Source organism: Carassius carassius, chromosome 39 (genome assembly GCF_963082965.1).
Source record: "Carassius carassius chromosome 39, fCarCar2.1, whole genome shotgun sequence".
Taxonomy (NCBI): domain Eukaryota; kingdom Metazoa; phylum Chordata; class Actinopteri; order Cypriniformes; family Cyprinidae; genus Carassius; species Carassius carassius.
Genome location: NC_081793.1, coordinates 14,536,880 through 14,553,908, shown reverse-complemented (window position 1 = coordinate 14,553,908; position 17,029 = coordinate 14,536,880). Strand labels below are relative to the sequence as shown.

At 40.2% G+C, this 17,029-nt stretch overlaps 2 protein-coding genes across 8 annotated transcripts in view; one reads left to right on the top strand and one right to left on the bottom strand.

Moving 5' to 3' along the window:
* Window positions 1–1,362: 1,362 nt before the first annotated feature.
* On the top strand, window positions 1,363–9,657 carry nme2a (NME/NM23 nucleoside diphosphate kinase 2a). The gene is made up of 5 exons (XM_059530857.1): window positions 1,363–1,430; window positions 2,040–2,172; window positions 8,493–8,594; window positions 8,738–8,850; window positions 9,408–9,657. The coding sequence occupies exons 2-5, from the start codon at window positions 2,044–2,046 to the stop codon at window positions 9,523–9,525; spliced, it is 462 nt and encodes a 153-aa protein (XP_059386840.1). The 5' UTR covers window positions 1,363–1,430; window positions 2,040–2,043; the 3' UTR covers window positions 9,526–9,657.
* A 1,477-nt stretch (window positions 9,658–11,134) lies between these two features.
* caskin2 (CASK interacting protein 2) overlaps window positions 11,135–17,029 on the bottom strand; it is a 52,041-nt gene continuing 46,146 nt past the window's right edge. For all 7 annotated transcript variants that reach the window (XM_059530850.1, XM_059530849.1, XM_059530851.1 and 4 more), the window contains 3 exons: window positions 16,338–17,029; window positions 13,006–13,240; window positions 11,135–11,447 (listed from right to left, as the gene is read on the bottom strand). The exon at window positions 16,338–17,029 is cut by the window's right edge and continues 961 nt beyond it. In XM_059530850.1, the coding sequence (XP_059386833.1) occupies window positions 11,351–11,447; window positions 13,006–13,240; window positions 16,338–17,029 (1,024 nt within the window). In that variant the 3' untranslated portion in view covers window positions 11,135–11,350. The remainder of the gene's footprint in view (window positions 11,448–13,005; window positions 13,241–16,337) is intronic.

The window sequence follows — 17,029 nt, the reverse complement described above, 5'->3', positions numbered from 1 at the left end:
TACTATATTTAGTACTCTATTAATTATTTTCCACCAAAAAAACAAACAAAAAAACAAAACAGGTGTAAACCAGAAACCAGGATTTTAGATTAGACAAATATAAAAACACTCACTTGTTTCAGTGAATTGCAATTACGTGCAATGAAGACTCCATTCCACACTCCTGCTTTTCATTTTATTGTCTGTACAGTGCAATGCTTTATTTAAGAGGACTGAGAATTACAAGCCACCAAATATAACATTTAATTGCCAGGAAATACTGTCATTGAAAAACCAAGGCTTTTTACACAAGGCTGAAATTGCTGGAACTGTGCGAAAGAGTATGTGGAAGTGTTTATAAGAAACTGACATGACTGCAGTGATGTGGTTCCCTGAGAATTAACTCCGTATATGATGCTGAGAGATTTGCTGCATATTTCTTAACTGTGCAGATGGTCTAATTTGTCTAATTCACCAGGGAAATATGTTCTACAGATAGATATAATGGCCATGTACTTTGTGCAGAATCTAATGCTTGGCTTAACAATAGTTCTGATCAGTCCCTCTGCTGTTTAGTGGCCTGTTAATAAATCGTTTTATGTGCACTTAACGAATAAGATATTTTATGATTCTCTAATGTGGTTTGCAATTAAGCCATAACACAATGAATTTTGATACGCAATTTCATGTTAGAAGTAATGTAACTCAGAGCTCCGTTTACAAAAAGGCTTGCAAACAAGATATACATTTACAAAGCACAAAACATTAAATAAGTGAATCGTTTAAATCTTTATCAATGCATTTATAAACAGATGCATGCATACGAAAAGAAAAAGAAAATAATAGTAATATTACATAGAGTAAAATAAAAATAGTTTTAAATAAAAAATATATAACTTTAAAAAATAAAATGTAAAGTTGTATTATCATTGTTGATTGAAAAGTAGTAATTGTTGTTGTTATCATCATCAGTTTGTTACTTTAGAAACAATGCCTCTAAAAGCCTGTTAATAAATAAAATTAATACAAAAAATACTTAAGAGAAATATTCACTGGAATAAAAAGTGTGGCAACAAGCCCCATCTTATAGTCTCTATCTTCATAATCTATCATAAATAATAATGATAATAAAGGTACAAATGTGTAGTTGGGGGCAATACAAATAACTGATGTACAGACAGAAAGTGATATTGCCTGTTTAAATTTAAGATCTTTTTTTCCCCAGTGTAAAACAACCTAATTTTTTTTTTAAAATCAAGCAAGATTTCTAAAGGTTTTACAAAATATATGTTTTGCGTATCATACATTTGGATTCATTCCATCGCAAGAGATTGAAAGTCACTGAATGCCTGGACTCAGTCTCCGCCAACATCCAGCAGATGACCGTGGATTAGTGAGAGCGCGCGCGCCTGAGGAATCCACCTCAGATTCGTGAGCTGTCATCAGAAAATGTAAGAAAAATCGTTTAACTGTTTTTTTATTATTACTATTATAATTATTATTATCTTATTACTGTCAATGTGAAACAAGTTTATTCTTACCAAAGTATGTTCTTACAAATGAAATGACAATGCCCAGTAAAATTTAAAACGTCTATGTTGCACATGCTCAGATGCTACTTCAAATTTAGTGCATGCACTGATTAAAGCATGAGCCAAATTTGACCGAATACAAGTAGCCTGTAGTAGTTATAATAATTGTGCTCGTTTAAATCTGAAAGTCACATTCGAATGAAAAATATAATATGTATATGACTTTAGCCTTCGTTGTCTTTTTATAACAGATAATGGGAGAGATATTAAGTTAGTTCAAATGAAATCGTGATTAGATAACGTGCTAGGACAGGATGCGCGTGAGGACAGCGAGCAGATCAGGTCACCAGTCAGTGCAGGTCAAGACAGGACAGGACGGACACGTTAATTAGTGATCGCTCGGGGGTTTCATCACCCAAACCTCTCTCCACACCTCCAGCCGCAGTGTGTCAGACGTGCAGACGTGAGTTTGAATGCACCTCTGTGATTGCTACTGATCTTGTTTTGTGTGTTTATTTTCATTTGAAGCCCAATGTCTGGAAATGAAGAGCGCACGTTCATTGTCATCAAGCCTGACGGAGTGCAGAGGGGGCTCATCGGAGACATCATCAAGCGTTTCGAACAGAAGGGCTTCAAGTTAGTTGCTATGAAGTTGATCCAGGTAAACGGAGTTAACGGTTTATTTTTATCTCTGTTGTTTTAATAGGACTTGCCTTTTCTGTTAATAGTAAATTGACAACAGATGTATAGAATATTTTCCAAAAATATTTCAAAACACCTACATCACTTCTCAGCTTTCATTGTTATCAACTTTCTGTTATTAATATATTAATATGTTATTATTATAATTAATGATATATCAACAATTGTATTATTAATATATACACACATATGACTGTCTAAAAAGCTTTATCACATTAAACTCTATACATTCTTCCCCTTGGTGTAAGGGAACTTGAGCTCTCTCTCAGACACACTTGTCTTCTAAGGGGTAAATCAATTAATTATTCTAATTGTAGTTCATTGTAATCTGCAAGGTTGCACCTGCTATTTATATCCCCTGTGACCATCTAGTTATTTACATATGGTTATAAAAATGCCCTCAGACGCCACTGGAAAAGAAATCTACAGGCATTGATGTAAATATTTATATAATATTAAAAACGACTTTCTAATGAATGTTTTATATATATATATATATATATATATATATATATATATATATATATATATATATAATTTTATTATATTAACTGCCTTTTAAATTGATTTTCCAATCAAGTTTCTATTACTTAACTGATTAAAAAATTGATTAATTTAGGTTTTCCCCTAATTCTTTAGTCTCTAATCATAGAAAGCACCATTCTTCTCTAAGGGTATATATACACTTACCTAAAGGATTATTAGGAACACCTGTTCAATTTCTCATTAATGCAATTATCTAATCAACCAATCACATGGCAGTTGCTTCAATGCATTTAGGGGTGTGGTCCTGGTCAAGACAATCTCCTGAACTCCAAACTGAATGGCAGAATGGGAAATAAAGGTGATTTAAGCAATTTTGAGCGTGGCATGTTGTTGGTGCCAGACGGAACGGTCTGAGTATTTCACAATCTGCTCAATTATTGGGATTATCACGCACAACGATTTCTAGGGTTTACAAAGAATGGTGTGAAAAGGGAAAAACATCCAGTATGCGGCAGTCCTGTGGGCGAAAATGCCTTGTTGATGCTAGAGGTCAGAGGAGAATGGGCCGACTGATTCAAGCTGATAGAAGAGCAACTTTGACTGAAATAACCACTCGTTACAACCGAGGTATGCAGCAAAGCATTTGTGAAGCCACAACATGCACAACCTTGAGGCCGATTGGCTACAACAGCAGAAGACCCCACCGGGTACCACTCATCTCCACTACAAATAGGAAAAAGAGGCTACAGCTTGCACAAGCTCACCAAAATTGGACAGTTGAAGACTGGAAAAATGTTGTGTGACGGGAGGAGCACAAGACAGACACAGTGGGCGTGGCGTCAGGCCTCGGAGAGGCTTTTATTAACAGAAGATCAAATAAAACAGGGGATAAAAGGTGGCCAAAGGGGAAGAGTGTCCAAAATAAACAGGGAATCTGGTGTCCTCGTCGTGCTGCGGGGTTCATGTAGGTCGGGCAGTGTTCATGGAGGAAGGGTCCAGGTAAGGGGCGGAGTCCGGCGGCCGCACACACTCCCCTCTTCGGTCCGTTGCGCGAGGGGCGGCGGCTTCCTCTAGCGGCCGCATCACTCTCGTTGGCCGCGGCGCTGGCAGGGGATGGACGGCCCGGCATCCTGGCCCGACGGCCTTGTAAACGGGTGCAGTTCCCATCCAAATCGCGGGTCCGGCAGCTCACGTCTCTGGTGGCGCGGGAGTCCCTCAACGCACCCTTCTTGGACCCACGAGGACACCAGTATGCATGCACGGGGAAGAGACCGGTCGCCCAAGGAGAGGTGCTTTGGGCTTTTAAACAGCGGCGGTGATGAGGCTCCATTTCCTTCAGGTGTGCCCCATTACACGCCGCCAGCCCTGACTCGTCCAGCGCCCCTCCTCTCACACATCCACTCCAGTCGAGAGCCTAGTGAAGGGCGGCGATTTAGGACGGGGTGCCGGTAACAATCAGGGAGGAGGCAGCTGACTCGTCACAGTTGCCTGGTCTGATGAGTCTCGATTTCTGTTGAGACATTCAGATAGTAGAGTCAGAATTTGGCGTAAACAGAATGAGAACATGGATCCATCATGCCTTGTTACCACTGTGCAGGCTGGTGGTGGTGGTGTAATGGTGTGGGGGATGTTTTCTTGGCACACTTTAGGCCCCTTAGTGCCAATTGGGCATCGTTTAAATACCACAGCCTACCTGAGCATTGTTTCTGGCCATGTCCATCCCTTTATGACCACCATGTACCCATCCTCTGATGGCTACTTCCAGCAGAATAATGCACCATGTCACAAAGCTCGAATCATTTCAAATTGGTTTCTTGAACATGACAATGAGTTCACTGTACTAAAATGGTCCCCACAGTCACCAGATCTCAACCAAATAGAGCATCTTTGGGATGTGGTGGAACGGGAGCTTCGTGCCCTGGATGTGCATCCCACAAATCTCCATCAACTGCAGATGCTATCCTATCAATATGGGCCAACATTTCTAAAGAATGCTTTCAGCACCTTGTTGAATCAAAGCCACGTAGAATTATGGCAGTTCTGAAGGCGAAAGGGGGTCAAACACAGTATTAGTGTGGTGTTTCTAATAATCCTTTGAGTGTATATATATACACACACACACACATTTAAATATATATACACATAAAAATATATATTAAATATATATACACAGACTAAGAGCGGTTCAAAACCCCTTATGAGAAGAATAAATCAAAGGACCGTGACGTCGCCCGGTATGGCGCAGCCGGGGCCCCACCCTGGAGCCAGGCCCGGGGTTGGGGCTCGTATGCGAGCGCCTGGTGGCCGGGCCTCCCCCCACGGGGTCCGGCCGGGCTCAGCCCGAAGGAGCGACGTGGGGCCGCCTTCCCGTGGGCTCACCACCTACAGGAGGGACCGTAAGGGGCCGGTGCTTAGACAATCGGGTGGCAGTCGAAGGCGAGGGCCTCGACAGCCCGATCCCTGGACACGGAAACTAGCTCTAGGGACGTGGAACGTCACCTCACTGGCGGGGAAGGAGCCCGAGATTGTGCGTGAGGTAGAGAGGTTCCGACTAGCGATAGTCGGACTCACCTCTACGCACAGCTTGGGCTCTGGTACCACACTCCTCGAGAGAGGATGGACTCTTCACCACTCTGGAGTTGCCCATGGTGAGAGGCGGCGGGCTGGTGTGGGTTTGCTTATAGCCCCCCAGCTCAGCTGCCATGTGTTGGAGTTTACCCCGGTGAACGAGAGGGTCGCTTCCCTGCGCCTTCGGGTCGGGGATAGGTCTCTCACTGTCGTTTGTGCCTACGGGCCGAACGGCAATGCAGAGTACCCAGCCTTCTTGGAGTCTCTGGGAGGGTTGCTGGAAAGTGCTCCGACTGGGGACTCCGTCGTTTTACTGGGGGACTTCAATGCCCACGTGGGCAACGACAGTGACACCTGGAGGGGCGTGATTGGGAGGAACGGCCCCCCTGATCTGAACCCGAGCGGTGTTCAGTTATTGGACTTCTGTGCTAGTTACAGCTTGTCCATAACGAACACCATGTTCAAGCATAAGGGTGTCCATCAGTACACGTGGCACCAGGACACCCTAGGCCGTAGGTCGATGATCGACTTTGTGGTCGTTTCATCCGACCTCCGGCCGTATGTCTTGGACACTCGGGTGAAGAGAGGGGCGGAGCTGTCAACCGATCACCACCTGGTGGTGAGTTGGATCCGATGGCGGGGGAGGAAGCTGGACAGACTCGGCAGACCCAAACGTACTGTGAGGGTCTGCTGGGAACGTTTGGCCGAGTCTCCTGTCAGAGAGATCTTCAACTCCCACCTCCGGCAGAGCTTCGACCGGATCCCGAGGGAGGCTGGAGATATTGAGTCCGAGTGGACCATGTTCTCCACCTCCATTGTCGAAGCGGCCGCTCGGAGCTGTGGCCGTAAGGTTTCCGGTGCCTGTCGAGGCGGCAATCCCCGAACCCGGTGGTGGACACCGGAAGTAAGGGATGCCGTCAAGCTGAAGAAGGAGTCCTATCGGGCCTGGTTGGCTTGTGGGACTCCAGAGGCAGCTGACAGGTACCGGCAGGCCAAGCGGACTACAGCCCGGGTGGTTGTGGAGGCAAAAACTCGGGCCTGGGAGGAGTTCGGTGAGGCCATGGAGAAGGACTATCGGTCAGCCTCGAAGAGATTCTGGCAAACCGTCCGGCGCCTCAGGAGAGGGAAGCAGTGCCCTACCAACGCTGTTTACAGTAGAGGTGGGGAGCTGTTGACCTCAACTGGGGATGTCGTTGGACGGTGGAAGGAATACTTCGAGGATCTCCTCAATCCCGGTGTCACGTCTTCCATTGAGGAAGCAGAGGCTGAGGGCTCAGATGTGGACTCGTCCATAACCCAAGCTGAAGTCACCGAGGTAGTCAAGAAACTCCTCGCTGGCAAGGCACCGGGGGTGGATGAGATCCGCCCCGAGTACCTCAAGTCTCTGGATGTTGTGGGGCTGTCTTGGCTGACACGCCTCTGCAGCATCGCGTGGCAGTCGGGGACGGTGCCTCTGGGATGGCAGACCGGGGTGGTGGTCCCTCTTTTTAAGAAGGGGGACCGGAGGGTGTGTTCCAACTACAGGGGGATCACACTTCTCAGCCTCCCTGGGAAAGTCTATGCCAGGGTACTGGAGAGGAGAATCCGGCCGATAGTAGAACCTCGGATTCAGGAGGAACAGTGTGGTTTTCGTCCAGGCCGTGGAACACTGGACCAGCTCTATACCCTCTACAGGGTGCTGGAGGGTTCATGGGAGTATGCCCAACCAGTCCACATGTGCTTTGTGGATTTGGAGAAGGCATTCGACTGTGTCCCTCGCGGCGGCCTGTGGAGGGTTCTCCGGGAGTATGGGGTCCGGGGCCCTTTGCTAAGGGCTATCCGGTCCCTGTACGAACGGAGCAGGAGCTTGGTTCGTATTGCCAGCTGTAAGTCAGACTTGTTCCCGGTGCGTGTTGGACTCCGGCAGGGCTGCCCTTTGTCGCCGGTTCTGTTCATGATTTTTATGGACAGAATTTCTAGGCGCAGCCAGGGGCCGGAGGGGGTCAGGTTTGGTGACAACACGATTTCGTCTCTGCTCTTTGCGGATGATGTTGTCGTGTTGGCCTCATCAGGCCAGGACCTTCAGCATGCACTGGGACGGTTTGCAGCCGAGTGTGAAGCGGCTGGGATGAGAATCAGCACCTCCAAATCCAAGGCCATGGTCCTCAGTCGGAAAAGGGTGGCTTGCCCACTTCAGGTTGGTGGAGAGTTCCTGCCTCAAGTGGAGGAGTTTAAGTATCTTGGGGTCTTGTTCACGAGTGAGGGAAGGATGGAACGGGAGATTGACAGACGGATCGGTGCAGCTTCTGCAGTAATGCGGTCGATGTACCGGTCTGTCGTGGTGAAGAAAGAGCTGAGCCGCAAGGCGAAGCTCTCGATTTACCGGTCAATCTACGTTCCTACTCTCACCTATGGTCATGAGCTTTGGGTCATGACCGAAAGGACAAGATCCCGGATACAGGCGGCCGAAATGTGCTTTCTCCGCAGGGTGGCTGGGCGATCCCTTAGAGATAGGGTGAGAAGCTCAGTCACCTGGGAGGAGCTCAGAGTAGAGCCGCTGCTCCTCCACATCGAGAGGGGTCAGCTGAGGTGGCTCGGGCATCTGTTCCGGATGCCTCCTGGACGCCTTCCCGGGAAGGTGTTCCGGGCACATCCCACTGGGAGGAGACCCCGGGGGAGACCTAGGACACGCTGGAGAGACTATGTCTCCCGGCTGGCCTGGGAACGCCTCGGTGTCCCCCCAGAAGAGCTGGAGGAAGTGTCTAGGGAGAGGGAAGTCTGGGGTTCTCTGCTTAGACTGCTGCCCCCGCGACCCGGCCCCGGATAAGCGGTAGAAGATGGATGGATGGATATATATGTATATATATATACAGTATATATATATATATATACTGTATATATATATATATATATATATATATATATATATATATATATATATATATATATACAGTATATATATATATATATACAGTATATATATATATATATATATATACAGTATATATATATACATATATATATATATATATAAATATATATACACACACACACACACACACACACAATTAATAATATAACTAATCTCCCCATGTACCCATCCAGTAACAGTAATCATTGCCTTAAAATAAAGAATCAGTCACAAAAAAAATTTAGTTCAGAAGGGTATGTGGGATTAGAGGAACTTTAATTCTCAAAACTTTGTATGCTGTTTGCTCATGTATTGTATGTTTGTCTTCAATGCAGGCCGATGAGGATCTTCTGAGACAGCACTACTGTGACCTGAAGGATCAGCCTTTCTTCCCTGGACTTGTTAGGTTTATGTCTTCTGGCCCTGTGGTTGCTATGGTAAACTTATTTATATTATTTTCCCCGGAGTGCGACTCTAGGGCACTTTGAATGTAAAAATATTTAGCCTTTATGGCTAATAAATATTCCTCATAAATTTCATAAAGGTGATTGTAAAAAGGTTATTTCTGATATGTTTTTAGGTGTGGGAGGGTTATAATGTTATAAAAACGGGCAGAATAATGCTCGGCGAGACTAATCCCATCGACTCCAAACCTGGGACTATCAGAGGTGACTTTTGCATTCAGGTTGTCCGGTAAGATCTTTCACTGTATTCTAAAATAACATTTTGATGACTGTGTTTTAAACAGCAGATAGTTTATAAAAAGAGCTTGAAAAATGAATGTGTAAATTTTATGGAAAATAACTGTCTGAATGTTAGATTTAATATTTAAGTGTACATCCACTCTGCAAACCAATCAATTATTTTGACATTTGGTTAGAAAGAGACAAATGTATGCATTTAAAAAAGTTTGGGGTCAGTAATGTAATTATATATATATAAATGTATATATATATTTATTTATTTATTATACATGTGTGGTGTGCAAAAAGTTACTTTTATTCAGCAAAGCATTAAATGAATCAAAACCGTGATACGGTTATGTTACAGAATTATTATTTTTTTCCAAATAAATGCTTTATTTTTGTTTTACTTTGTTCAAAAACTCTTGAAACATATATGATGTTCATTAAAAGGAATATTTTTTTTAAATATATGAAAATAAACATTTAAAATTGTAATTAAATTTCATACATTTTATGTATTTATCTGAACTAGTTTTTGCTACTATTAAATTGCTCTCACTTCAGGAACATCATTCACGGCAGTGATTCTGTCGAAAGTGCCAACACCGAGATCAACCTGTGGTTCAAACCAGAGGAGATCTGTGACTACACCAAATGTCAGGACAGCTGGCTCAATGGCTGAACACTTCATTTTCTGCACTTTTCTTCCTATCTGGCGCTTCTCATTTAATTCATTCATTTTTCATGTTTCCCCACTGTTTCTGGTGTTTGGCTTTACAATAAAACCAAAAATAATTCTATCCCATGAGTTTAAGGTGAAAATTTCAATGAGTTTCAATCACATAAAACAAATGTTAGAGCCACTTTGACATGAATAGTCTGAGGATTGATGTCTTAATGATTTTACTTTATTAAACATAATACTACAAGTAGTTCAAATGAAAGAATTTGAGGTCTATTTATACTTACTGTATGGTATTGATGGCCCCACTCAGGCAAAGCAACAGATCATGTGTCTTTAGTTTTTGTCAGCGCTATGCCACAAAAAGCACTGCAGTAAGGAATGAACTTGGGAAATAAAGTACACAGTGCTCATTTAAAAGATACCATAGCACCAGCAGTGCTGATTTCATAAAGTCCATTAAAATATCAGTACACCACATAATACAAAACCTGTAAATCCAGTTTGTTACTTAGAAAAAAAAAAAAGCATGCAAGAACAGGATTGTCTATAGTCTTTTTGCAGTTATTACATATACAATTCTTTTGAATAATGTAGCTCACATCATACAATTAGAGAAAGGTCTCTTCCAGTCAAGTACTGGTCATCCTGCCAGTGTACAGTACATGCAGAAATAAATTCATCCAATAAGATACATAATGCATACACACTAAAGAGTCAGAAGTGAATTTAAATGAATGCTCCATTTGAACACTTCTTGTCCTGTATATTCTACAAGATCATATTTTGGTGATGTTTTTGTGTGTTTTAACCACATGGGCCCCATTTTATTAAAATAAAAGTTATCTTTTTGGTCAGCTGAGCCTAAAAATGTAGTGCAACAGTTTCTATTTTTGCTTGTTAATTTCAGTCAGAGTTACAGAATTCCCTATTTTTAACCTGACAAACCCAATAAATTATCATTCTGGTACAAAAATATATAATAGATGCAATCCATTAAAAGATTCTCTTTCCCAAAACACTTTGGTTGTCAAAATATACTATTAGTATGCTAAGAAAAGTCATTGTCTTAACATGTTGAGCTCTAGTTGAATTCTTATGCACATTGGAACATACAATGTACAGTGAAACTAAAAATATACTAACAAAACAGAATCTTTAGCAAGGACTTGGACCTTTTTTGACAGTTAAAGTTACAGTACAGTCAAACATACTTGGTCCATTAGGTTTGGGTTATTAATAAATCAAGCATTTTCTTGGTTATGTTTTTGATTAGCTGTATTATTGCTTTTCAACAGAGAATAAAGGATCTTTCAGTCTACAGAAAACAAAACAGAAGAGTGATGAATCTCTGAGCACTTGAAGTAGGTTGTATCTCACTTAGATTTTACACAGTATATCCATTCGCTAGAGGCCAACTGTGAGTCTTGAGCTGAGCACAACAGGAAATTAAAGCGTCTCTTTTTAAAAGAGCTTAAGCGCAGTAGATCTGAACAGTAAGTACTGACATTTTGCAATCTTCACTGCAGATACTTTCTGTCCCAGTGAGACAAAAATGCAGAAAGCAACAGTTTGGTAAGGGATACTGTGAAAGTTCTTGAGTGGATCTTTTAGAAATTTGAGGCACGATCCAGCCAACAGTCTGTTACTACTGGTATCTTAAATTAGCTCATTTAATTCAACTGTTAAAAACCAATACTTGTAAGCAGGACCACTAAAGTGCGTAAACAAAGTCTGAAAAGATAGACATTGCACGTCTCAAACATCCAGAAGCTCCCATGTGAAGGCCCAACGCAAAGGTTATACCTGTAGGAATTACAGTAGGTCAATCCAACATGGCTTCCAGCTGGTCAGCAAGATCATCGAACATGTTCCCAATATCATCAAGAATGTTCCCAGCTGACTTCACTGTGTTAATGCCCCTGAGAGAAAGAAGAGAAAGAACAAGGTTTAGTATGGGAGTATTGTGAGTGTATGTCTTAATAAAGGAATGTTTACACTGACAGCAACCTGTAGTCATTTTCAATTTCAATGAGAGTTCGCAGTTCTTAGGATCATGAGCGAGCGTTGGTCATGCGATGTGGGTGTACTCCTTCAATGCAATGCATTTCATCTCAACTTTTAGTGTGATCGATGAACTGGAGATAATATTACCTATGTGTATAGCCAAAATAATATTTTTTTCAAATAATAATATATTAATATGCACTATTTAAAAGTTTGGATTGTGAAAGATATTTTAAAACTAAATTAATTCTTTTTATTTAGCAAGGATGCATTCAACTGTAAAGAAATGACCTTAAAAATATTTGTTACAAACGAAATCCTAAAAAACAAATGTATAACTATTCCCCACAAAAACATTAAGCAGCACAATAGTTTTGAAAAAAACAAATCAGCATATCAGAATGATTTTTGAAGGACTGTGCGCTGAAAAAAAATCTGTCGTAGGATTTACTTTACTTACTTTCTGAACAATTTTCACTAAGAAATTGCTAGTAAATTTTATAACAGTAAATGGCAAGTAACATTTTGAATTAAGAGTGACATTTTTAGGTAAAAAGACTGAAATGCTATATTTCTGTAAAATTTACTTAAATAATAAAATATATTTTTTTACAGTGTGTGACACTGAAAACTGAACTAATGACGGCTTTCCTTTAAAAATGAAGCTTTGCCATCACGAGAATCATATATTTTTATAATTATATTCAATAGAGAACCGTTATTTTTTTTCCAAATATATCAAAATTTTCATACCCCTTTGTAAAAAAAACTTTTGAACAGTAGTGTATTACTAATTATGTAATTAAATGCTGAGTTCATGTGATAAGGTACAGTAGCATACTACGGTTTACAAAAAAAAAATATTTTTTTTAAATAATAACTAGTACACAGTATATAGTGTTTGAAATTGAATATGACAGTATCTGTACGAGTAGTTGACACACTAGTTACTCGAAACAGTCACCATCAGGATTAGATTCACAGCATCCCTAGATTTAAACACCACGACGGGGTTTATCTAGGATTAGCATACAGTATGCTACATTATGATCTAAATCTGTTCAAAATGCAAAATGTGGTTCAACACAGACAGGTTGACCAGCTACACTGCTGAGAGTGGATTTGTTGTGACAAAATAGGAGGGGAGTCAAATGAAAGTCCAAACTGTAAAGACACCATCTGTCTCCGTCCATGAGATAAGGACATCAACAATCTGTCTTCACCGCAGCCAAAATGATCAAAGAGTCAAAGGAAAAACAAACACTAGTTTTAGGACGATCAATTATTGCTAGATTTCCCAGCAGGCTTGTTGTGACAAGAAGTCATTCAGTCCATCTTCAAACCTGTCTCATCAAAATCCAGAATTTCCTCTATTGTAAGAAATAGTGGATTCAAGCAGTTTAATACTTTTCTGACTTACTATATGACAAAAAGGACAGTTACAAAAAGACAAATATAAGTGGTTGGTGTTACCTGTCTGCTGGATCTTCCTGGGCCAACTTCTTTTCCACAACTTTTAGTGCCGCCTCGAGAGAGGTGCTGGTTTGCTCAAGTCGTTTGTGGACCAGCACGTTATGGCCTTCCGTCACAGACTTTCCTGCTAGCACAGACTGACCTTGAGGTGTTTTGTTTGGTGGACAGCGAGCCAGAGGGCTACATGGAGGTGTGACGGCAAAAGCCAAGCTCTGTACGACACTGACTGTCCGTCCTGAAGAAAATTGATAACAGCCAAAAGGTGGAGATAGAACAATAATTTAGTAGAGCATTAGTTAAGTAGAACCATGGGCAAATATTTGTGAGAATCCCAGGGCTAGTTTCTTTTTTTTTTTTTTTTATAGCATCAATCAGTGCTCTTATGAACTGAAACTAAAACTATTATTCAGAGTTTTTGGTCACTGAAATAAATGTGTAATAAAATATAAGTATTAGATTAAAAGAATTAGAAATGTTGCACTGGCAATTAACAGAAATAACTGAAGTGTGAAGTGATGTGTGGCCAAGCATGGTATCCAATACTCGGAATTTTGTGCTCTGGATTTAACCCATCCCACACACAGAGGATCTCAGCTCAGTCGTGGTACTGAAGGTGGAGAGAGCACTGATTATTCACTCCCTCCACCGACAATTCCTGTTGGACCCGAGACTCAAACCTGCAACCTTCAGGTTACAAGTCCGACTCTCTATCCATTAGGCCACAACTATGAAAATATGAAGTACTAAAATTACTAAAACTGAAAGTGAACTAATAATAAAGCTTAATAGAAATGTTTTAAAATACAAAGGAATTTAAAATTAATAGAACTAGAATTAAAATATAAACTGTATATATAAACTGAAAATGTAAATGTTACTGAAAAATAAAAGCTATTTCAAAATATTACTAAACACTTAACATTTACACAACACTGGATCCAATCAATCAAGATAGCTTTTTTGGTCACACTTTATTTTAAGGTCCAATTCTCACTGTCAACTAACTCCTAATTTGCTGCGTATTAATAGTAATAGTGCCTCAGGGTTCAGTTCTTGGACCACTTCTCTTCTCTGTCTACATGACATCACTAGGTTCTCTCATTCAGAAACATGGCTTTTCATATCACTGATATGCTGATGACACTCAACTCTACCTCTAAATCCATCCTGATGATCTGATTTGCATCTCAGCTTGTCTAACAGACATTTATCCCGTTCTTTCAGAACATGCTTCACAACTCCTTGTTCAAGCTCTTATTCTGTCCAGGATGGACTATTTCAGTGCTCTCTTGGCAGATCTTCCAACCAGCTCTATCAAACATTTACAATTAATCCAGAACTTGGCAGCAAGATTAATTTTTAACGAGCCTAAAAGAATGCAAGTCACAATTTGCACTGGCTACCAATAGCTGCTCACATAAAATTTGAGGCATTAATGTTTGCCTACAAAACCACCACTGGCTCTGCACCCCTTTACCCAAATTCAGTACTTCAGACTTATGTGCCCTCTAGAAACTTGCATTTTGCAAGTGAATGTCGCTTTATTGTGTCATCCCAAAGAGGCACAAAATCACTTTTTACAGACTTTTAAATTAAATGTTCCCTCCTGGTGGAATGACCAGCCCAACTCAAGCCAAGCAAGCTGAGGCTTTAGCCATCCTCAAGAATCGGCTAAAACACATCTTTTCCATCTATTTTTAACCCTCTAACACTATTCTAATTCTATTCTTTATTGAAAAAAAAAACTTTAAAAAAAAAACTTTTTAGAAAAAGACTTCCCTTTTCAGACTTGCACTATATTTAATTTACTAACTGCTTGTTTTCTAAAAAAAAAAACACTTGCTTCTCTATTCTTTTTGTATTCTATCTATTCGTTTTCTTTTCATTTATTATACAATTAACAAAAGTAAAACACTAGCTTGCTCCATTCTTTTTCTGTTTTCTTTCTATTATATGATTTCATAAAAACCTTGCTACGTGTACCGCAGTAAACTAACTGAGACTTGTTATAGCACTTATATATCATTGCTCTTTTGTTGATTTTGATTGCTTCCATTGTCCTCATTTGTAAGTCGCTTTGGATAAAAGCGTCTGCTAAATGTAAATGTAGTTGTCAAGTTTAGGTATGGGGTAGGGTTGAGGGATCTAAAATATGATTACACATAATAAGGCATTCATATTTGCTTTATAAGTGCAAAATAAACTTGCATGCTAGTTCATTGTGAGAAATGGTCCTTAAAATAAAGTGTTACATAATTTTTTTGACTGCATCATGCATCAGATTACAAAAGTTAAATGGGCTTACACATCGTTTTTAACAAATAAAAAAATTTAAATATAGTATCAATTACAGTACAGCTGATATTTACAGCTGTAAATAAAGGTTAAGCTGAACATCTTTAAACACCTCTAATATTTGATCAGATTATTCTGCATTATTTAAATCATATCATGCATATAAAGACCAATTTTCAGATCCTTGGGTGCTGATGTGATTTATTGGTAATTGGAGGAAACAAATTCTGATGTTTAAAGCCGAGAATGACAAATGAGAATATATCATCTCTAACATGCATTCAAAGCAACCTGTTTTCAGGCATTAACAAAATTATGCTGTAAACGAGCCTTTCAGACCCTCAGACCTGTTCAAAAGTTTGGGGTCAATAAGAATTTAAATGTTTTTTAAAGCCTCTTACTCTCACCAAGCCTGCATTTAATAATAAAAATTACTACAATTTAAAATAACTTTTCTATTTTGCTGTATTTTATAATATAATTTATTATTGTGATGGCAAAGCTGGTTTTCAGGAGCTATTACTCCCATCATCACTGTCACATGTTCTTTTAGAAATCATTCTAATATGCTTATTTGGTGATCAAGAAATATTTCTTCTTATTATTAATGTTACAAACAGCTGTGCTGCGCAATGGTGTTGATTAAACTGATATATTTTTCAGGATTCTTTCATCTAAAAACATTAAATAAACATTTTTTAAAAATCAGCATTTATTTGAAATGAAATATTTGTAACATTATAATGTCTTTACTGACACCTTTAAACAATTTATTGCATGCTTGCTGAATAAAAGTATTTTTGAATTTCAGAAGAAAAAAATAAAATAAATTCATACTGACCCCAAACTTTTGACCAATAATATAATGTATAATTGGAAGTAGCTCTGTATTTGTTCAAAATAAAAATGGTTTTAAAATAAATCTAATACAAATTCTTCTCTTATACAATCATCGAACTGACATTTAAAAAATATTTATATAATTTAGAAAAGGGCTTTTTCTCACTTTAAATAATAGCCATAACACATTGAAGTACCTGAGTTTGCTGCAGAAGAGTGGCGTGTGGGCTTAGAAGGGGTGGGGGGTTTATGTGGAGATCCTGGTTTCGGAGAGAGGACCGATTTATATGGATTTATCAATCCACCATTCTGCATGCATTGTGATACCATCTCTGTCTCTGTGGCCTTCTCATTTCCTATTTCCATGCTGGTGCCCTGACCTTTCATCTGCAGTTCTTTTGGCTTCTGTCTCCTTTTGACTGTGTCTGATTCCTTTAAGTTAAACTCATGCACCTCCAAGGATGATTTGATAGATTGTGCCAGCTTCAAAATATCAACACCAGCCTCAGACTCTATCTTAGGGGATGCTATTTTGGTCCTTTGTTTGATTGTAACTTTGCCCTCTTCTGCGAAAGGTATGCTCTCCTGTGAGGATGTTGAACTTGGTTGGTTCCTCAGAGGGCTGATGTTTTCACCAGCAAGATTCTCTCCACCATGCTTCGTTTTATACATAGAAGATTCACTAGTAGTCCTCCTACGGTTTTCCATATTTTTTGGTGAGATGGCTGGGGACATGGCTTTAGAAACAGGGCTGTTACACGTCTTGTTGGGGCTCCCTGTATTGTTCTCCAGCCTGGATGCAATGCTTCTGACGCTTCCTGCGCTCTCTGATTCAACCCCACTTGTAGTTACCCCACTCTGGGCAGAGCTTAGTCGCTTTGGAGGGGGA